Here is a 24,758-nt window from a genome sequence, read left to right on the forward strand (position 1 = left end):
CTGTATTGAATGGGTGCTATCAAAATGAGAGTCAGCTGATTAAAAACATCACAATAATCCAAAAGTAACCCACATCACTCCAGTCCATCAGTCAACATACTGTGAAGAAAAAACCTGTGTGTTTGTAAGAAACCATTCCATCGAGACATTTTAACTGTTGCTTCCAGCTGAAATACTGGTCCTCTACGGCTTTATCCATAAGAATCTTCAGAACTTTATCCAATTAATAAATCATCTGGTCTGAATCAGGAGAGAAATCTGCACAGCTCAAGTGCCAGTTACAAACAAAAGCATTGAAAGAATATTGATGTTCAAGGACAGCAGGGGATGGACTTTTTCCACTGGTTGAAGCATTATTATGGATTATAGACTCGCATTTTGGCCAGTGATGGTTTCATGTTAAAATGACTTAATGTTGGATTTGTTTCTTTCAAACACACAGCTTTTGGCTTCACAAAGCGTTAACTGATGGACTGTAGTGGTGTGGATTATTGTGGTGTTTTTATCAGCTGTTTGGACTCTCATTTCGACGGCACCCATTCACTGCAGAAGGTGAGCAATTGATGGAAGTTTTGGATGACCTGTTTCTTTGAGTCATAAACAGTCTTTGGCAGTATGGCACTTTTTAAATGTATTGCATAGTATGACATGGCACATCTTACCCCCATTCGTAAGTGCAAACGGGATGGTTTCGCCACAGAGTAATTCATGTTTACTGGAAATCTGCCTCTGTTTTGGCTTCACAGACGCTCTGAGCATCCTGTGGCCATTTGACAAGTCACTTTATTTAGATCCAACATGTGTATCAAACCACAGGGAAACTTTCAAGACTTCAGGCATAAAATCCCCTCAAATGCTGCAGATGTGTTACTGTTTGTGTGGCTTTTAATGACTTGAAGTTCAACAAAAAGCACAATGATTGAGCATTTATGAAATCACACAGAGGTTATTTCATTTTCTCTTTTAACCGTGACCTCTTGTGTCTGGTTTATTCTTCACTTTTAGTAACGAAATGTTAAGAGTGCTAACATCTCTTTTACTTAATTTCCTGAAAAAGTTCCTTGCATAATAGCTTATTTTTTATTTTATTTTTTATTTTTTTAATGAGGCTTTGCGGTTTTGAGGCTTATTTGTTTGTTTTTGATTTTCTACTACTTGAAAAATATGTAATATGTGACCCTGGACCACAAAAAAAGAGATGTATGCATCATCTGAAAGCTGAATAAATAATCTTTCCATTGATGTATGGTTTGTTAGGAGGACAATATTTGATTGAGATTCGATTGAGAATCTGAGGGTGCAAAAACAAACAGAGAAAATTGCTTTTAAAGTTGTCCAAATGAATTCCTTGGCAATGCATGTTACTAATTAAAAATGACATTATGATGTATTTACGGAAGGAAATTTACTAAATATCTTTATGGAACATGATCTTAATATCCTTATGATTTATGGCATTGAAGAAAAATCTACATTTTTAATTAATTTAATCATTTTTTTTTCTTTTTTGGCTATTGCTACAAATATACCTGCTACTTAAGACCCTACTTAAGGGTCACATATGTCCTGCAAATATCTTTACGGTGTAAACCCTTGTGCACTATTAAGAAAACCGTTAAAACTAGATCCTCGAGAGCTGGATTCATATCCAAATCGGTATCTGTCGGTCAACTGAAATAGACACATTTATTGCATTCATTTTAGAAATTGAGTAATGCAAGATGAGCATCGATTATAATAAACTATTTAAGATGAGTGTTTCTTTGTAAAGGTTTCAGGTTTGATCACAGGTGTTCTGGAACTTGCTGATTGTGATGTTGAACAGACTGTTGTGTTGGAGTGGCACGTGTCAAAATCTAAGCAATATGGGTAACAATGTCCTTGACTCAATTAACTACAATATTGCCTTTTAGGCCATCTTATGTCTAGCTCTGCCGTCATGGAAAGAAAGTTGGGCTTTCTAGCAGACGTTTACAGCGCAGCCTGAAGACCTCCCAGTCACATCAGCCTCAGAAGTGTGTTTGATAGAGTTCTGTTTGATGGAGTCGTTTGAAGGATGTTTTTCCATTCGCTTCACAGGAACCTTTGCCACAGGACAATAAAATAAGCAAGGTTGTAAATAATGAAGCCAAACCATTTTTTTTTTTAAACAAAACCTCTCGGCAAAGAGATCTTGTCAAATGTAAGACTCTCATCCGAACCTTTAGAGCTCTCGGGACGACAAAAATGGCAAATCATCATTTCTCATGGATACACTGAATTGAAAGATAAATGCAGTCTTCTTATGTAATTCAGTATGCACCAATAACTACTATGCATTGTCAATTTTATAATATGATTGATGGTATTTTAATCTGATGGCAAAGAAATGTAAAATAATAGTTCACCCAAAAATGAATGTATGCTGATCACATACTCACTCTCAGGCCATCCAAGATGAGTTTGTTTCTTCACCAGAACAGATTTGGAGAAATGTAGCTATAGTATAACATGACTTGCTCACTAATGGATGCTCTGGAGTGAATGGGTGCCGTCAGAATGAGAGTCCAAACAGCTGATAAAAACACCACAATAATCCACAAGTAATCCACACCACTCAGTTAACATTTTATGAAATGAAAAGCTGTGTACAAAAAGCTGTCACTGGAGCGGTACCTTTTCAAAAGGTACATGTCTGCACCTATTAGGTTCTAATATGCACACTTTAAGTACTAATATGTACCTTTAAGGTGTAAGAAACAAATCGATTGTTAAAACATGTTTAACTTTAAACCAGTGCTTCTGTCTAAAATATGAGCCCATAATCTTGAGCCCAAAAATAATGCTTTCTCTAGTGTAAAAGTGTCCTCATCTTGATCAGGACAGAAATATGCACAGATCAAGTATTGTTTACAGAAGAAGAACAAAGGAGTCCAAAATAGTTCTGGATCTTAATGTGAAACGACAACAGCGGATCTACTTCTCTCTACAGAAAGCCATATTATGGATTATGGACTTACAAACCTGCAGCTATTGGACTCACTAAGTTGTTATCTGATGGACTGGACTGGAGTGGTGTGGACTCTCATTCTGACGGCACCCATTCACAGCAGAGCATCCATCGATGAGAAAGTGAACAATAAGATGAGACAATAATGTGCAAACTACTGCTTTTTCACTTAGTATTTTTAGGACAGTACTCTGCTTTTATCAGTAGTATTTTTTTCTGTACATAGTCAGATTTTTGTAATATATCTAGTTTTTATTTTCAGAATGTTTTGCGTCATGTGCCCAACACAAATTTGTTGTCGCTGAGGAAGGTTTGAATCTGAATCAGTTGCAGATCCTGTTGCCGTACAAACGAATCACAATAAACAGTTTAAGAGCTTGGTTTGTTTTCCCCGCTTTTTAAATTTATTTACATGCAATATTTTCCATTTGGAAGAAAATGTGTCACATAAATGGAGATTACCAGAATTAGCTTTAATATCGTAAAAGTCATTTGATCAGGGCTTTGATGAGATGCACTTCTCTTTCAGGAGGGTTTTTAATGAAGCTCATTGGGAGGTTTTCCTAAATTAACATTCATAGCAAACATCCTCAACTTAATATTCAGAGTGCACTGGTTTCCTCTCATAACTTGTTGGCAGATGAGATGGAAGTATTGAAGTCACAAAACATGTTAGATATAAAACTGATAATGGCTTCAAGAAGAGCGCGCACATGTGCTGTGATTTGACTCAGCTTTGATATTCATTAAGATTCAAAGCCATAATTCAGGGTGGTTTCCTGAGCATCACTAATAATGAGACCAGACTGGTGAACTCTTTTGACTTTCCACACAAATGTGCAGGTGTGTATAGCTGTCAGATTGATAAATGGTGCTATTGAAGCCACCTGAGTTTAATAAACCACTGTTATAAAGAGGATTTGCTCACAATTACTTACTTCATTCTTATCAGTGTCACAGATATCAAATGACAGTGCTTCATGGCACTCTTTGGTCTTCCCTTAAAATGTTCAGCCCTTTCGAGTCATGGTTCAAATGACTTAAAACACAAAAATGCATCCCAAGAGTTTTGTGTTTCTTTTGTCCTATTTAGAATGCGATAGAACTAAATATCCAATTAGAGTTCAGTGCAGATCATTAGAAATGTTATTTGCAGTCTAACCGGAGAAACCCAGAAGTCAAATTTGTTTTCTGCAAGCATTTATCTTAAGTGTCAATTAATTGCAGAAAAGCAGAAAATGTAAGTGATCCAAGTACAGTATATTTTGTCATTTCATCTGAACATTTGTAAGATTTAGTCAGTCGAAACAGTTTTAAGGATTAGAGAGGTCAGTGTTGTTGTTGTTGTTGTTTTATGAAATAGTTATTGTAATTAATAGGGTTATTATTCAGTATTTCCATGAATTAAATGTGCATTTCAGACATCTTCACTTTTCATTAAAACCTAAAGATTAATCAAAGGAAATCATATAATTTGCGTTCATGTTGTTGCAGTTATGACATCTTCTTTGTTTTTCTGGGATTCTGCTTTGTCTGTCATTAATCATTCTATTATTCAATCGTCAAAAGACAATTTTAAAATAAAAAAGTGGATATAAATGTGATATCAAAAGTCTAGTATGGCTTATGTAAAACTTCAGCCAGCGTTTATAAGGTAAGAAGGCTTCTTTGAATAATTGCACCTAGCAAATGTTTCTGTTTATTTCCTTTAATAACATATTGGCTGGTGCATCATTGTCCTGCATATGCTGGATTTATATCTAAATAGGCTATGTTACAATTTAATGCACATTGTTCTTAAGAGGGAGGATTTTAAACCTTAATATTGACAGTTTTTGAAGTATTTTATATAGTCAGAAGCAGCTGAATGTGGAACGCTGTGCTAGTGTTACAGTACAGTGCTGTTGATTAGACAACACTGTCTGTGTGTTGTGTGTCTGTTAGACGCTAGAGGGCGCAAGAACACAATCTGATCAACGCTTATAATGCAGTTAAAAGACTGTGTATCGCATTTATTGATTGATTTTATTATTATAATATGCATGCTTGCCGTTTTGAGTTTAAGTTTTATTATAAAAGCATTTAGCATGCCCTTTTGTATTCTTACTACAATACATAAAAAAGCATTAATTTACATTGATAAGAACGTCACAGCTAAAGTGTGAGCTAAATACACGCTATTTTAACATTATTTTGTTCGCTAGACTAAGTTCATCTTTAAAGCATCAGTGGGAAATAACTGTAGGATGTTATACAAACAAGAAAAGTAGCCTATAGTCATATCTTGGGAAATAATATATCATTTAAACGCTACATAAATAGGCTACGGGTTAAAATAGTGATAATTAAAAATAGGCACTGGTTTTAAATAATAGCTACAGTTTAATTAGAAGAATTTCGTGTGTATGCATATATATCTCGTGTGTGAGTGAAAATGATAGTGAGCTCGATCACGAATATTTATAGCTAATACATTTTATTTAGCTATTAAATAAAATAAACAGTTTACACACAGTATATAAATAAAGCGTTTCACTCAGAGGTGAAGGGGGATGAAGAATAGAAATAGCCCAAATCTCCCAAAAATCTGGGGAAATGTTGAGAAGAAAGGCATATTTCATCTGCAGACGTAAATCAGCCTGTCATAATTAGAGAAGAGAAGAATACTAATGAGGAAAGTAATAAAGATACAAACTCCCCCTTTATCTTTCTTTCTTGCTCCTCGCAGGTTTATTGCTCTGGGATGTCAGACGCTAAACACAAAAGATTCTCCTTATGAATTTTACATGGATATATTATGCGCAGAGAGATTCAATCAGACTCGATCCTGGTCTTTATTAATCATGCAGATAATGTCACTTGGTGAAGATAAAAGCAGCGCAGTTTTCACAGCAGCTGCGCGAGAAATGAAATGATTCTTTGTTAAATATCGGACTCGACATATAAATAGATGTTGTCACGATTTCACAGATGAATGCTTTGGGAATTTATGACAAAAGCAATTAAATAAAACGCGATAAAAGGGGAAAGTAAATATTCGATGTTGACTGTTTTAAGATAAAAAGTTACATATTTTTTTTTAATTATAGTCTTTACGTTATACACTTTCGTGATTGACATTAATTATTTTAACAAAAGTGAAAAGAAACAAAAACAAAAATATTTCGAGACTCAATGTGATTTGCCTATATGTTTATTATATAAATATGATGATGAAAATTGTTAAAATATTATAGTTTTTTTTTTTTTTTTTTAGGCTAGACACAACTAATAGGCTACCGATAACCCTCATTTCTTATTAAGAATGGTTTTCTTTGTTGTTGTAGTTATCGCAGTTGAAATCATCACATTGAAATCTATAACCTATATTCACAAATATTGTGGAGGTGAAAATGTGTCGTTATTGCCTGGAGGAGTATTTTTCTATAGCCTACCTGATCTGACCTTTAGAAATACTTCAATTGGAGTCACTTATATGCTTTCAGGAATATTAGCAACATTTGATATCTGACTTTTGAATTTAGATATTTCCAATTTCATTTTATTTATTTATTTATTTATTTATTTTTTTGGCGAAACATTTTAATATAGTGCATGATGTCCCGATTCTCTTATATGAATATGTCTTGCTGTCGGCTCGTCCAGAACATCTGTGTTGTAGGCGGTTCTGCTGTGGTCCAGCACCAATAGCATCTCGTGCAGCTCAGGAGGATGACGCGATCAGAGGGAGACTCCTCAAGACTCGTGAGCGCTCAGTGAGGAGCTCACAGGATGATCAGAGCCGCTTCCCCGAGGATCTGACTTCAGACCGAGAACAGAGCAGCTTCTCTCTGGAGGAACCTCACGATCGAGCGTCGCTGATCTGCTGGTTTAGAAGAAGCAAAGCGAGACCGGTTTACTTTTAGTTTCTGTCTCGTCACGGTCCACTGCTGCTGCGGCTGCTTCTACACTTTTGTTTCTGGACATTGCAACAGGTCAGCAGAGAGTCGCTGTCCTGCTACACTTGAGAGATGTTGGACGGAATCAAAATTGAAGATCAGTTCAGAACTGGAGCAGAGCCTTTAGGAGTGATGCTGGGTGAGTTTCACACCAACACACAAACTAATGTACTTTACACTAGGCTATATATATATATATATATATATATATATATATATAGGCTATATATATATATATATATATATATATATATATATATATATATATATATATATATATATATATCCTAATGTAAAATCATACGTGTTATATATATGACACCATTTAAAGTAGTTTTAGTTTCGTGTTTTAACAACGCTTGTAAATTTCCAATGAAAATTACACATGCTTTCAGAAATTATAGGCTACATGTACGTTTTATAATCAATTATTACAACAACGTTTCTCAGTTGAAAACAGCTTCACCAAGTAAATTAATCTTACATGTTTTTCATCAGTAGTACTGAGTATGGACACTAATGTGAATTATTTGTGATTAACATGTAATCATTATCAGATTTTTGCTGGCGTTTCAACTGCTAGTCAGTTTTTATAGAGCGAAAATTAAATAGAAATACGAGTCATATTTTATAACAGCCTCTTCTATGGGTAAAGGGATTTTTATTTTGTCTTCTTTTTTTGTAAAATATAAACACTTTGTATTAAATAATACCAGTCTATTCGGAAATGTAACAAATATTTCGTTTAATACACGTATATTTTAAAGTTTGCTTCATTCAAAATGAAAAAAAAAAAAACTAAACTAAGTTAATCTTTCTTTCTTTCTTTCTTTCTTTCTTTCTTTCTTTCTTTCTTTCTTTCTTTCTTTCTTTCTAAGCCAGTAAATTAGATTTAATATTCTATAGTAAAACATATATATTTTATTTGTATCATTAGCCTATTCTTAAATACAATTTCGCATATTAAATTAAATATCTAAATCAACTTGATTATGTCAACAAAATAAGTGTTTTTTTAAATGTCAAAACTGCGCATTTTCACTCAGATTATGTTATGATAGCCTAGTTATGGAATATTTTTTCAGCCTACATTAGAAAAATAATATTTTAAACGCGTTAAATCTGGTTAGCCTATGTGTTTCTTCTTCTTATTATTATTATTATTCATTTTTTAAATCTTTTGTCCAGTGTCCAGTATCTGATGTGTGTCGGTGTGTGTTGTCTGGTGTCAGGTTCAGACTGCGTCCATCAGAGTGTGTGTGAGGGATGTCACAGACCGATCTCTGATCGCTTCCTCCTGCGCGTGAACGACAGCTCGTGGCACGAGGAGTGTCTGCAGTGCTCGGTGTGTCAGCAGCTTCTCACCATGAGCTGCTACTCCAGAGATCACAAACTCTACTGCAAACACGACTACCAACAGTAAGAGCTGCTTCATTCATTGATTCTTCATTCTTCTCATCGGTTGCGCGTCACTGCAGCTGCACGCGCGCACCGTCAGTTTGCGCTTTTAATAAGTGGCACTCACTCACAGTGGAGTGTGTTTATTTAAAGGGAATATTTCCAAGCAAATGTTTATACATTTTTTGTTTTACTTGTTTCCCCACAATGATTTTATGGATAGGCTATTGCCTATTATTTGTATAGATATTTAAGGCCAGTTGGTATTTTTATAATTTTTTTAGTGTTTTAGCAAATAAAGATAGCTACACAATAAAAATAAGAATGCTTTATTATTATTGTTGTTGGCTTTTTTCACGTATTGAAAAAAACGAACACTGCTTTAAAATATAGGCCTAGATTCATTATTTGTGTTAAAGGACAATAAAAAAATAATACAATTAATAAAAAGATTGATGATGTAATAATGAATGAATGAATAATATATTGGGCCTAAATGGATAGCTAAATCTCGTTCTCACTGAAGTTCGTGTGTGTCAGTATCCTGTGCATAAATCACGGAGCTCGTGGTGTTTTGTGCAGTGAGTGAGAGTCAGAGTCCAGTGTTCAGAGGCGCTTTTCTTGCTTCTCAACAGGTTCTTTTGACTTTTTGTCCAAATCCTCTTTTTCAGTCGTCTCGACATTATCGTGTTATTAGACAGCGTCTGACGTCACGGAATCTGCTCTCACGGAAATTCGTACATATTTTACGAGGTGGCTAATTCGTATGAATTGTCACTGGGGTCTAGACAAATCATACAAAATCGTACGAATTAGCCACCTCGTAAAATACGTCCGATTTTGGTCGTGAGATAGCGTTGGACCCGACAGCAAGCAGTCTTTCACAAAGTCTCTCTAGTGTGTCACATTCTGAAATTCCTCTATTTTGGATACGCCTGTCAATCACGCAGACTTTATAATTCAATAATAATGATTTAAAAAGGTATTTTTTTCTTTCACCCCCTTATAAATTTGCAGGTTATGTGCAGCTATTAATTCGTTGCTGTTGTCCAGAGCGTTTCTAGCTTTTTCACGTCTTTATATTACTAACGTCCCTATCTCATAAAGTTTTATATATATATATATATATATATATATATATATATATATATATATATATATATATATATATATATATATATGTATATATTAAACGCGTAATAGTCCCGTTTTTATTTGTTATGCGAACGTGAAGGGAACATTCCATTATATCCATATCCATATCATTTTGCAAACGTCATTAGAATGTTACTTTTAAATGTTCTCTGAAGATTCTGAAACAAGTGGTAACATTTAAAAAATACTAGACAAATGTCTAACTAAACGTTTCAGAAAAAAAAAAAAAAACATTCCATGCTATAGCTTAAATAACGTTTTACGCCAATGTTTTGAGAACATTATTAAAGCCCAGATACATTTGATTTGATTTGTTGTTAACGTTAAGGTATAAGAACATTTGTTCATATAGTTAGATAAACATAACAATTGTAGCACAATTGTAGGTGTATATTCAATTGCCTCTTACACAATTTGATACCCATGCAAAATGAAACTTTACATAGCATTCAACAAACTACATATCGTCCTCAAACTGTGTGGAGTGGCTTTAACAGTGTGTTATTTGTCTCTTATAAAGTAGTATTTATAAAGCTGCCATGAGGTGCTTAGTGCTCTTAATTCACACCCAGCCTGCTTTTAATGACTCTCGTTTGAGGGAGATTAACAAGCACCACAGACAGCCACAAAACACACTCACTCACACACACACACACACACACACACACACACACACACACTCACACACACACACACACACACACACACACACACACACACACACACACACACACACACACACACACACACACACACACACTCACACACACACTCACACACACACACACACACACTCACACACACTCACACACACACACACACACCTTCACACACCTCAACACTCAACTCGCTGTAATGACAGAAGCGATGTAATGAGTCGAACATTAAAGCTCTGCACTGTCACTTATGGAAAGGTATCTACTGTAGGTGAAATAACTCATCCAGTATATGCTGATACAAGTCTGCAGTTTTTATATTATAATGTTTATGTTTCTGTGTTAGGTTTTTGAAAGAGAAAACAGTAGATATAGGCTAATGTTCAAAATGAAGAAGGGTTGTCAGATGTTAGAGGAACATGCTCATACTGTAGTTAATGTGATGATCTCCAATTCAGCGAGATCTAGAAGTGTTTTGTGCTGTTTCACTGTCCACAGCACTGAAGGGACAGACAGTGATGTCATGATCTTCACATGGAAACATCCTCTGAATATCGCTCTACATGCTTGGTTTATGAGGAGAAAGTTTGCAGTTGTGTGTTTGACCCGTGGTGTGTTATTGGGAAAGAAAGGAGATTTTCTGCCATAAGTGTCTGATATATATCCTATCATCTGAAGTGAATAGCTGGAACATGTGTGGTGTTTTGTGCTGATTTCACACTCAGATCATGACATGATATGGCATGCTGAAACTTAATATAGTTTAAAAGCATATTTTGTTTCATAATAGCTAAGATCACAGCGATTATGAATATGAAAATAGTAAGTATAGCTAATTTGACAGGAGTTTATTTTTAGCAGTTTAGCTTGAAAATTCAGCATATTTAAATCTTCTTGTTGTTGTTTGTGAACTTGTTGCATGTTGCTGTAAATAATTTATGAGGATTGAGATATCCTGCATGTTATACTGCATACATATAAAAAATACTGAAAAAATTTATAAGATAAAAACATGTTTATCCAATGGATAAATTTAAAATACCTTTACCTGAAAAAAGGTTATTTAACCCTAATTTATTAATTAATTTATTTCATGTAATATAATGTCTATGACATATTTAGTAATCATATAATATTGTATACAAGATTTTGATCTCACATGAGGTAATACTATTGCAATTTATTGCTATTTATTATAATTTAAATACATGATTTGTTTGTGATTTTTTTTTTTTTTTTTGCATGTTGCATGTTGCATGGGTCTTGTAGAATATTTTTTTCACACACAATTTAGTTTGGACTAGAAATGCTCTAAAGAACAAGTTTTCCATTAATTTGGACATGGCAGAAACCCAATCCCAAAGGGGCAGTAAACAGAGCTATAGGCCTCTGTATGAGAGAAAAAAATATTTGGCACTTTACAACCGCTGGTGGACCCTTAGGAAACATATACATACACACAAAGTCTCTTTCAAAACCCTTTAATGGCTTTTTTGTGGCTTTTGGTTTCTCTGCTCAATTGGTGAAACAGTTGTAGACTGTCAATGGTTTGGGTCTGGTCTAGCTGAAGTTTTCTGTTTTAAGATACTGAATTCCTCAACTCTCCTCTTTCTATGTTTAGATTCTGATGCTCAGAGAAATATCTCAGTTTACAGAAACAACAAACACGCTTATTAGCCCTTCAGAAATGATGTGGGAATTAGACGTTGGCTTCTCTAGCCTGTTCCATCATTGGGCCCTAAAGTATTTGTTCAGATTTAAAATTACTGCATTTAAAAAATATCAAACACATGTGGTATTTAGAATTAATTTTCTACACTATTTTTACACATTTACTGTTAATTAACTGCCGTGGCAATCATTTTTAGTTTCGGAGGATGCATGAAGTTGAACCTGTTGATATTTTGCTTTTTAATGCTTTACATTCATATATATTAAAACACAATTTATACAGCATGCATGTGTCCATATACTTTTTAGGGGACCAGAATACTGTGTTTAAAACGTTACACAATCCATAGACATATTTTGAGTGACAAGCTTTTATTTCGTGTTGACAAGCAGATTCCTGTTCTGCATGTACTAACAAAGCTTGACAAACATTGACATATCAGCTTTGCAATGAAAAGCTCATTTAAATATGAGAGAAAAAACAGTGCCATGTTGTACATCATAAACATTTACTCTTGGCGTCATTAGTATAGTTCAGAAGATGTTTTAATAATATCCATATTAGATTATGCAAACGGTCGTAAAAGGGTTTTACTGATTTGTTGACTTCAAGCAGGGTAATTAATGAATCAATATAAATGTAATAATGTCATGTTTAGGATTGTGCTTGTCTCCCACATGTACCTTATTCTGTTTATTTTAAGTTGTTTTATTGGAACAGTGTGTTTGGTGAAAGTGTGCACTAAAGCATGAGCAAGAAACAATTTGTTGGGCAAATAAAAAGCAGGACATTTAGTCTGATCAGATAAGCTGAAATGTGCTGTCAGAATTTATTAAGAAACGATAACAAAACGAAGCGTGATTTTGCAATATCCTATAAATGTGGTAACAGACGTGTGTGAGCACTGGCGGGAGCTGTGTGTGTGTGTGTGTGTGTGTGTGTGTGTGTGTGTGTGTTTTCATTGCGTGTGTGTGAGATCGTTCACTCTGCACACTGTGCCCTCCTTTGAGAGTGAGTGTGAAATACTCAAACACACAAATACACACTTTCTTTCTTTCTTTCTTTCTTTCTTTCTTTCTTCCTTCCTTCCTTCCTTTCTTTCTTTCTTTCTTTCTTTTTAAGCTGTCAAGTCAGGTGTAGTTTATTGTGTACATATAAAGATTGAAAAAAAATGTTTTAATTATTTATTTACTTTATATCTATATCCCATGATATATATATATATATATATATATATATATATATATATATATATATATATATATATATATATATATATATATATATATATATATATATATATATATAGGTAAATAAATAATTAAAACATTTTTTTTCAATCTTTATATGTACACAATAAAGCCTTGAAATATTATATATATATTGTTTTCATCATGAGGACATTTTTATACATAATACATAGTAGTACATTCAAATGATTAATTGCGATTAATTACATCCAAAATAAAAGTTCTGTTTACGTAATAAATGAGTGTTTGTGTTTATTTATTATGTATAAATACAAACCTACATGTAAGAAAAATATGTTATGTTTATATTTTAAATATATTTATATATAATATAAAATATAATAATATAAATGTATACACATGTAAATATTTTCTAAATATATACTGTGTGTGTGTGTGTATTTATATATACATAATAAATAAACACAGTATACACGTACATATATTATGTAAAGAAAATTTATATTTTGGATGCGATTAATTGCTATTGATCGCTTGACAGCTTTTATACATAATGCATTTATTTTATACATAATGCATTTTCAATGACTTATTTTTCCATTAATATGTGAGTTTGATCTGGTTGATGTTTGTGATCAGTCAGTTGGAGACTGGTATTTAAAACCAGATCAAAGAGTTTGATCAACTAAGCTACTTTTCAACATTTAGCATTATTTTCTGTTTCTCTCGCACTTGTTTATGTGGCGTTGGATGCAGAATTTCCTTCTGGTGCTGTTCTGAATGGTTGTGTCTCTGTTGCTCTGTCTCAGTGTGTCTCTGTGGTTTCTGGGCTGGAATGTCTGCTCAAACATCACCTCTCGCTGCTGCTGCCGTCACCCAGCTGTGAGGAGAGCTTGGCACCGCTCTGTCAAGTGTTTCCACCCAGGTGCTGTGTACCTGCAGGCCTGCTCTCACACCCTCCTCTCACATTCTAGCCGTGCGCTCGAAGCATTTGAGGAGAAAGAGGCTCTCAGGAGCATGTGAGAGTGTGCAGACACGCAGAAACACACGCGTCTCAGCAGCAGCTCAGTGTGGCACATTCCCCATGATGACTTACAGCGTCTGCAACCCACTCTTTTACCACGTCTATGAGATCCTGAAATCCTTTCTCCTGGGCAACAATGAGATTAAATTGAGAACAAGGCTGCATTTGTTTGATCAAAAATACAATAAGTTAAAATAACGTTTTTAAATACTTTAAAATATAATTTATTCCTGTGATGTGCAGCAGATATTTCCAGCATCATTCCTCCAGTCTTCAGTGTCACATGATCTTCAGAAATCGTTCTAATGTGCTGCTCGAGAAACATTTCTGATTATTATCAGTGATGGAAACAGTTGTGCTGCTTCATAATTATTTTGGAACCTCTGATACTTCAATTTAACTTGTCCTTGCTGAATAAAAGTAGTCATTTCGTTTAAAAATATATATATATTTGAACGCCAGTGTATATTGTTATAAAAGATTTCTATTTAGAATAAATTCTGTTCTTTTTATCTTTTTCTTCATCATAGAATCCTGAAAAAAGGATCAAAGCTTCCATATATATACATATATATATCACAAAATTAAAAATGATTACAAAAAATACATTATTAAAAATACATATTATATAAACAAATATTATATAAAATGATATATTAAACATAATATATAATAACATTATATTTACATTTATACACAATTTTATGTAAAATTATATGACATTATAAATAAATAAATAAATAAATAAATATTTGTTTATAAATATGAATTAAAAATAATTATTTATAGAATTGTTTTTAATTCATATTTAGGTAGCATGTGAGTCTCTGATTCACTATGACAAATGACATATTTGTATTCTTTATATGGCTGTGTACCGTTGTGATTTCAGATCTTCTCTGACAGACCGATCATCAAATTGTCCCTAGATCAGATCATCTGTGCTGCCATCCACACTCATTTGAGATCGTTTTACGGCTCATTTGCATCTGTTTTAGTTTAGGTGAACCATACAACCGAGTCAGAGTCTCTCTCCAAGAGCTTTACATTTGTCCCTCAGTCTTTCTTGTGGTCTCTTCTTCCTATAATGGGATTAGTGGTGTGACCCCCGTGTTTCCGTCCCGGCTGTAGAGCTGAGCTCCGCACTTTTATCACTGACTGTGACACTGAGCTCCTCATCGCTTTGTGCCCACCGGAAGCCTGTTCCCTAATCCACTTATTCGTGTGGAGAATGAGGGCAAAGAAAGAGCCGACCAAACAATATGAAATGGAAGAGGAGGGGTTCTGGAAAAGCCCCCCGCGACTCTGTTCCTAAACCAAATAAGAGAACATTAGACTGATATTATGAGGTTTAAGACGCACACACGTTGGTTTAAGCTGCCTTTTGTTTTTCAAGGTTTTAGGTATCAAATTCCAGTTTATTTACACAATGCATTGAATGAGCACATGTTGTAATGTCACTTAAAACTTTAAATATTCAGATTTTAAAGATTTTCCATGAGGACTTATAAAAAGTCTTTAACCACAGTTTGGTTGTAGTTTCCAAAAAAAAAAAAAAAAAAAGTTCTAGATTAAAACTATTGTCAGTTCATCTCTCTTTAAGCATTTTATCAGACACTAGTGTGTTAAATCTGAGCGTGCAAAGAAAACAAGCATCAAACACACTCATCAACTCATTACCTCGAGTTCTGAACTGTGTGTTGTCCCAGGAAACTGATTTGCTAAATAGTTTTATAATTGCCAGCTTATGTCTCTCGTATTACTCTGTGCTCACTTTGTGTTTGTGTAATACAAATATTTAAACAAAGATTTATTTAGTTATTTATTTATAATTTCATATAATTGTACATATTTTGTATCAATTTAAATATAATGTTATTATATAATATATAATTTTATATAATATTTGTTTATATAATAATATGTATTTTTAATAATGTATTTTTTAAAATAATTTATAGTTTTGCGATGATGCAATCCCTTATATATGACATATTTTTTTATATATTATTATATAATTTTTATATTATATTATTTACAATTTTGTATGTAATACCTATATCATTTTTATATAATATTTCTATTTTTTTATGTATAATAATCTTACCTGAAATTGTCTTTCTTTATTTGTGTTTATTATTTATTAATTACATTATTCTTTGCTGTGATGATGCAGTCCCTTACAAATAGTTTGTTCTAGTTACTTCCATACTGTGTATTGTTGCAATCACCGCATTTTACCATCCAGAAAGTATTACTGCTTTATGAAAGCCTCTGAAAAGAGTCTAAAACAAACATTGAGTGGTGCACAAAAATCTAAACTTTTGTCCCATGCACGTGCTAATAAAACCTAGTACTCGTAATTTGGAGATTTTTCTCCATGTGAGTTCTAGTTAATCGTTGGTTCAGTTTAATCAGGCACTACCTCGGTCGTAAGATGCATCTTTGTGTTGTTCTGCTGTCCTTCTGTCCTGCGTAGCAAATTGATCTGGTAGCAGGTGGATTCCAGCATCCACGGGCCTCAACTGTGGCTGGACGTCTGTTAAACAGATGGAGCGAGATGAAGCTCGTTATCTGGAGCTCAGGTGCTCCTCTTCATTGACCTCCAGTGGTTCAGAACTAATGTGGGGCTGACAGGTGGTCTGCAGGAGACCGGCTCAAAACCACATTCCCTTACTCTTCTGAGCCTCCTCAACCGTCCCGTCCCACGAGAGACGAGGCTTTCATCATCACAGAACAATATCAGGCCTGCTTTTCAAACGCTTGGGTGTTTCTTGTTATACAAAAACTACTTTTATTACAGCAAGGATAATTTAAATTTCTATAAAATAAAATAAAAATACAATAAAGATATATAAAGTTTTTTATTATTTCCACATTATTTCTGTTTATCAAATAGAAAATGTATCACTGTCTCCACAAAACTATGAAGCAGCAAAAAAAAAAAAAAAAAATGTCAACACTGATAATAATCAGAAATATTTTTGAGCAGCAAATCAGCATATTAAAATTATTTCTGAAGATCATGTGACACTGAAGACCGGAGGAATGATGCTGAAAATACAGCTTTGATCACACTTTTTGATTATATATATATATATATATATATATATATATATATATATATATATATAATCAATATATATGTATATATATAAAATTCATGTCAAGACCTGTTCTCTGTTGATGTGTTTTTGCAATCATAAATATGATGGATGAGTGGAAATAGTCATGGACTGAAATAGATGAAAGTTTCAAAATTTTCAAGACATTCGGTAATCTCCAGGGTTACTTAAACTAAATATAAAACCAAAAAACACATTTTTGATACTTTAAATAAAATACAATTATTTATAAAATTTTTACTTCAGCTAGTTGCCAGAAAAACATTGCTTTGTTTTCTTTTTTCTTTTTTTTTAGTTGAACTATATTTACTGAAATAAGTACTAAAACTGAACAACAACAACAACAAAAAAAAAACCTGTAACAAATTCAATCTATTTAATCTTTCAAACCATTCCCACACTTCAATTAGGCAAAGATTCTCTAATTAATCTTAATATTCGGATGACATGAAGGTTTATTTAAAGAGTTCTGTCTCTAATCAGCGTGAGCCGTTTAAATCTTTTCACGTCCAGTGTTCAAACCCTCCATAACTCTTCTCAAATGAGGAGAAAACAGGGGCGTCACGTTGTTAAAACCAAGCACTGTGTTTTATTACAAACCACACGTACTCTGTGTCCCGTCTATCAAAGTCCAGAGCCGTGTATCCGGGTGTAAATCCAGGATCCTGGACATAGCGGGCCGCAGGACCTTCAAATACTCTTCAGTTTGTGGAGAGGGGAGGGAGGAGGCGTAAGTAAACCACAGCAAATCAAAATAACAGAATGATTTCTGAAGATCATGTGACACTGTGCATCACAGGAATAAATTACAGTTTGTAAAGAAATCAGGTGTTATACATTACAATAACATTCAAAATTGTGACTGTGTTGATGATTAAATTACAGCAGCCTTGATGAGCATAAGAGACTGAGCTTCATCTTTTGACACACAGTGTATAGAGCAACAGACTGCGATCTGAACAGCTGCCAAGAGCAAGTAATGTGAGACCGGTTTGAGATCAGGAGTTTATCTGCTCTGGGATGCATCTCTTTGGGGGTAAATCTGCTTGATTTAGGATCTTTTGGCAAACTGTTCTCCCTGTTCTCCATGACCTCACAACACCTCGCAGTGAGTTTGTGTGTGTGAGGGGATTGCCTGGTACCGCTGACCAGCTCAAAGTAGGGCAAACCTGCCTCCTCAGCAGCCCAGAAATAGCCTGTAACTTCCCTCTGCTAAATTTGAAGGTGGTGCGTCAAAACTGCTACATGCGATCCAAAGTGAGTGGACTTTCTTGACACCAGCACAGTCCTGAGTAAACCTCTCTAACCATCGCTACATGCAGCGGTTAAAGGGACGTAACTAAATCATTCAGTCTGAAGATTACACATAACTGGAGAGAGAGAGAGAGAGAAAAAGAGTTTATTTGATCGACTGAAAGCGAATATCATGTTTTCTGGTGATAGATAGATAGATAGATAGATAGATAGATAGATAGATAGATAGATAGATAGATAGATAGATAGATAGATAGATAGATAGATAGATAGATAGATAGATAGATAGATAGGGAGGGAGGAAAAACACCTCATTTCCCAGAATGCATCACCTGTGTTGAACTTTCTGTGGCTTATTTTAATGTTGACTGAATGTAAAATAATTCAGTCCTATTTTAATGTTATTTATATACATATTTTTAATTAGCTTTTATTTTTTGTATTCTCGTTTTGAATTTAAAGTTATTTTTTGTATAATTATTTGATTTGATTTAATCATTTTAACTATTTCTTCTTATCTTTTATTATGTATTCTCTTTACATTTTATTCATTTTTGTTTTAATTTCAATTTGGCTTTTGCTTTTTTATTTAAGTCTTTTTTTTGTAGTACTTCAACATGTGTAAAAGTTTTTCATTTATTATTCATATTGTATTTAATTTCAACTTAATTTTAGTTAAAGACAATTATTTTCTAGTTTTCTAGTTTTTAGTTATAATCTAGTTTTAGTTACAAATTACAACACTGGACCAATTCGATTTAACTTAATTTAATTTCAGCTGGTTGCCAAGACATCATTTCTAATTTTACGTTTTTTACTTTAAGTGTTTCATCTAATATTTATATTTTATTTGATTTAAATTAATGAAATATTATATAACAGATTCCGTTTTAGTTAACAATATTAACACTGGACCAATCTGATTCAAATTCACACTCATTAAATTCTAAAAAATAATTTTGATATTTACATTTTTGTGTGACCTGGTCAGCTGAACACACTTAGGGAAGAAACTCTTTATTAAGAAAAGTGATAATACACATGAGGAAACCTCTTAACTTAAGGGCTTTCAGGCTCATAAAGTCTGCAGCACTTCTCTTCTCGAGTCGTAGTGCTTAGCTTCTCGTCCCCTCGTCCCGCTGGCAGAGGTCACCTGGGCTCTCCGCCGGCTGCGGGCCCTGCTTGGGTTTGTCTCGACTCAGTAGTGGGTCCAGGCTGGAGGTCTGTGAGAAGAAAGCGCTGCAGACTCCCTCCCCAGGCCGCAGCCTGTAACCCGAGCCCCGATCTAGCCTTCTGCTCCCAGCAGGGCTTGACCATCACGCTTTGACGGAGGTGGATGGAGGCGTTTTGGGGGAGATGTGCGGAGACCTGCCACTGTGCGTGGCGCCTGTGTGATGCTCGAGGCTGATCTCGGGTCTGTGCGGCACATGGTTTGGGTCAGTTCCTTCCCACTATCTGAACCAGCAGCGTCCACATCAAAGCATCTTGAGCTGGGTCATCACATGCAGCTTACGCTATGAAGACAGCCTTGTCATAGCGTGATCTCTCAGCTGTTTCAAAGCAGTTTCAGTGCACTGATCATATTTGAGATTTTTGGCTATTTTGTTGTTCCAGACTAGTGGAAATAAAACATCCAAAACAGAAATTTCTTTATTTTATTACATTTCAAATTCAAGATTTCAATTACACTGCATATCTGTAAATGCCATTTTCTCTGAAAAAGTTTTTACTCCATTTCAGCTGATTTTCACATTTTTATCACTAAAACGCATTTTAAATGAATGAATGAATGAATGAATACAGTTTTACTTAGGAGTTTGTTTGTTTATTGACACTGATTTTCACATTGTTTATTTGTAAAAGCATAAAAAAATTAATGAATTAATTAATTCATTTTTATTACAGTAGAATAAGAGTTTTGTTTGTTCCTTCACACCCATTTTCACATTTTTATTAGTATTTTTTTAAATAAATAAATAAAGTTTTACTGAGATGTTTGTTTGTTCATTCACATCAGTGTTGACATTTTTATTATAGTAATTTAAAAAAAAAAAAAAATAAAGGTTTTACTGAGAGTTTTGTTTGTTCATTCACATCCATTTTCACATTTTTATTAGTAAAACAATGTTTAAATACATAAATAAATAAATAAATTCACTTTTTTATTTCAACTTATTGTTATACTTTCATCTTTTAAGTAAATTCACTGAACATGGTAAAAACTGTGGCTTTGACAGGTGTGTTTTTGTGGCTAGGTGTCATTTAGCTGATAAAAATATTATTTGCAAATAGATCATATGCATTGCGGCAAAGTAAGTTCTTTACCTACTGTATTTTTCTTCATTTGCAACCTTTAGTCCTTTAGTTTTTACTTTTTGACAAGAAATCAAGCAAAATGTCAAATCTTTAATCATTCTGTTATTTACATATTCACATTTTGTCATTCCAAACTCAAATGCTATATATCAAAACATTTCTAATTTCTACTTTTATCCAATTGCCTCATTGGTTTCCCAATTTTTGCCCTCAAGACGTCTCAAATTTCTGTAACCTATGCTGACTGTCCTCTTTATTATAAACCAGTTAAGACCAGCATGATTTTCTTAAGCATGCTTTCAGGCTTCAGTAACTATATGCACACATCAGCGATGATCTCGTTGATTCACTGCACAACATCCATCCATTTTTTCGACTGAATAAACACCACAGTTTTGACAGTGCGGCTGAACTTTGCTCCCCAAGACGGATAATTCAATTTCCTTTTGTTATTGTTTTTATGCTGATACAGTATCCAGTTGCTTCCTTGTCTTGTGTCTCCCAAAAATATTATCCTTTGACCTCGCTGTAGTTTATAGCCTCCGCCCCTCGCCGCCTCTGTCCCAGACTGATGCTGTGTTTCTTCTGTGATTTCTTGTCATTATAAACGGATAATGTTCCTCTCTCAAGCTCTGTGCACCTCAGTATTACCAGTATTCCTCACTTTTAATTAAGTTTATTTATATTCAGTCCAATTTCATTTTAGTTTGATTCAGCACCACTCATGTGTCAGATTTAGCCTTTGACCTATACGGACTGGAACTTGTTCTGGTCATATATATTTAGTTTTCAGTCTTCAGTGCCTTCAGTTGTTTTGTTTGGAACTGTTTTATTTATTTATTGTATTTGGATTTTTATTGATTTTCATAATTACTGTAATACCAGATTTTACTGCATCACGGTGAGAATAATTACTTAATAGATAACAATTAAAATGATTCAAGTCAGCATTAATTATCGTAAGTATAGCACATACTCTGTATAAATACTTTACAATTTATATATACATTTTTAAAGTATTATATTTTTTTATGTATACATTAGTCTTGCATTACATTAAGGAGAATTCAAAAGAAATGTATTTAATTGTGATGAAAATAATCTCACGATGCAAAAAAAAAAGAAGAAGATTTGAATCGAAACTAAATTACATTAAATAAGAATAGTTTTTTTCTTGAAGTAAAATATAATTATTTCTTTCTTTTCTTTCTTTCTTTCTTTCTTTCTTTCTTTCTTTCTTTCTTTCTTTCTTTCTTTCTTGCAAGTGAAATAAATCTTGAACATGTTCTTAACAGGTATTGTCAGAATGTGTGTGTGTGTGTGTGCGTGCGCGTGTGTGTGTGTGTGTGTGTGTGCGTGCGTGTGTGTGTGTGTGTGTGTGTTTCTGGCAGCAGTAGGGTGTGAACTGTGACCGTGCCGCAGTGAGTTGGGTTATAGAGTTGGAGTGTGACCGCATGATATTTTGTTACCATGCCACATACCAACCACAGTGTGTGAGACAGTGAGTGTGTGTGTGTGTGTGTGTCTGCTGACACAATCTCAGTCATGCTCACTCTCACTAAATTCAGCACAACAGCAGTGAGGATATATTCCCTTGAAACTGGTTGTAGGAATGTTTAGAAAAATGTGTGTTTGGGGGCATCTTTCGAGAGTTTCTCATGTTTTGCATTGTTTTATGCAATGAAATATTGGCAGTAAAACTAATCAGATCCTTCTGTTTTTACAATGGTAATGGGTTAAGGCTAGAAGACATACAGCAAAAACTTCTTGGCATGCACACATCAAAATAGCATAATTTTTCTCACTATGTATACATTAATAATGACTATTTTTGCACTGTTGTAAGGTGTAGGTTTAGGGTTGGGGTATGTGTAGATGTTAATAAATCACAATCTACTAGTTAGAAATTAAATTTACTGTTAGCTTCCGGTTTTTGCTGTATCCCTTCTAGCCACAACAGTTGTTTATATCATATGCATATTTGTTGGCAGATACTTTTACTTTTTATATGCTTTTTTAATATATTTTTTTATATATAAATATATAACATATGCATTTCAATGCATTATGTGTATGAATTTATTTTATTCATATATATTTTTATATTTTTATTTTTCATATTCATATTCATATACATTATTTTTTATCACATTTAAGCACTTTTCCTTCAAATGCAATTAAAAAAATACTGTTATAAAAAATGTACTGTAAAAAATTATTAAAAAAACATTAAAATGATTACTATAGTATATAACATATACTATCATGATTTATAAATATTTAACAATTTAAATATTATTATTTTTATTATTATTAATGGACACTGACATATGTTTTTTAGGCTTTTTTATATGATTGATTATATATATATATATATATATATATATATATATATATATATATATATATATATATATATATATATATATATATGTGTATATATATATATATATATATATATATATATATATATATATATATATTTTTTTTTTTTTTAATTAATAAAGGCTATCGATATATAAAACCCAACAAATCTAAATAGTTTAGGACTGAGTGCATCTGATGAGTGAGATGCAAGCGCTCATAAACCTCTTCTGTCACGGGCCGCTCCTCGACAGACAGCTGAGCCTCCGCAGACTCTCCCCCCCGATGGGACATCCGTCCCGACGTCTGGAGCGGGGCAGAGCGGCACTTAAAGTGTCCGGAGGAACAGCCGTTTATGTGCTAGATTCATAACTGCTTTAAGGATCAAAGTCTGATCAGAGCGAGAGTGTGAAAGACGCCGCTGACATTACTGCACAGATATATGGCTATCTCTGGGTGGGAGAGCATGTCGTGGGCAAAAATAACATTTGTCGAATTATCGTCAAAGCACCAAATAAGATCCAGACTGGAAACTGGGACAGAGAAAGAGAAATGTCAAGTGAAGAGACTTTTAGACATCTGCCATGTGTTTTTTAGACTCTAATCATGTAGTTTTTGAATTAGCTGTAAGTAAGCTGATAATATATAGGTGACTATATCAGTGTGCCATTATATTACTGTACCATGGTGCAAAAATGATTTTATCACAAATGATTTTATTGTATTCTTTGATATCTGAAGAGACAGTACACATCTGACTGGTGTGTTGTTGTTCTAGTGTTAAATGAACGCTTGGCTCCAGAGCGCTGAGATTTGACAAGGAAAATTTGTCACCTAGAGCTCATGGGAGACAAGACGCTTTATTTCCAAAAGCTAATATTGTGGAAACACAGTGTGTGTGTGTGTGTGTGTGTGTGTGTACTCTGTGACACTGCAGTGGGGGTAATATCAGCTGGTGGGTTTGCAGTCAGAACCCGGGGGACTCAGATCTCTGAGTTACACCTTCAGGGAGGGTTGAACACACACACACACACACACACACACTCAAACATGTTTGTTTTTGTGTAAAGTGTGTTCATCCCATAGTCGTAATGGTTTTTATTCTGTACAAACTGTATATTCTATCGCCCTACACCAACCCTACACCTAACCCTAACCCTCACAGGAAACTCTGTGCATTTTTACTTTCTCAAAAAAACTCATTCTGTATGATTTATAAGCGTTTTGAAAAATGGGGACATGGGTTATGTCCTCATAAGTCACCCTCTCCTTGTAATACCTGTGTCAGACCCATGTCATTTTATATATACACACACACACACACACACAAACAGTGACTATAATATTTTTTCCCCGTTCCTTTCTCTTTCTTTATTCCGTTTGCTTCTCTTGTTCTTGTAGGGCCCAAGCACTTGGACCCTCTGACATTTATTTTTTCTTTTCTTTTCTTTTCTTTTCTTTTCTTTTCTTTTCTCCCCTGTGCTCTTCAATCATTTATCTATGCTGTGGGCTCCTGTAGGGTCCCGAGCAGCCATTTAGCAGTGTTCAGATGTCTACGGCCCCCAGGGAAGCTCTTCCTTCCAGACTCTCTCTTTATTAACTTTCTGCCTCTTTGTGTGTGTGTGTGTGTGTGTGTGTGAGTGACAGTGATCTGGG

The 24,758-nt window shown here is 34.0% G+C and overlaps 1 protein-coding gene across 1 annotated transcript in view; it reads left to right on the forward strand.

Annotated features, from left to right (window-relative positions):
* Nucleotides 1-6,729: 6,729 nt before the first annotated feature.
* Nucleotides 6,730-24,758, forward strand: part of LOC113068015 (LIM/homeobox protein LMX-1.2-like) — a 43,538-nt gene continuing 25,509 nt past the window's right edge. The window contains exons 1-2 of the mRNA XM_026240567.1: nucleotides 6,730-7,066; nucleotides 8,160-8,346. Of these exons, the coding sequence (XP_026096352.1) occupies nucleotides 7,000-7,066; nucleotides 8,160-8,346 (254 nt within the window). The 5' untranslated portion in view covers nucleotides 6,730-6,999. The remainder of the gene's footprint in view (nucleotides 7,067-8,159; nucleotides 8,347-24,758) is intronic.

This window comes from Carassius auratus, linkage group LG30F (assembly GCF_003368295.1).
Source record: "Carassius auratus strain Wakin linkage group LG30F, ASM336829v1, whole genome shotgun sequence".
In the NCBI taxonomy this organism is placed as follows: Eukaryota; Metazoa; Chordata; class Actinopteri; order Cypriniformes; family Cyprinidae; genus Carassius; species Carassius auratus.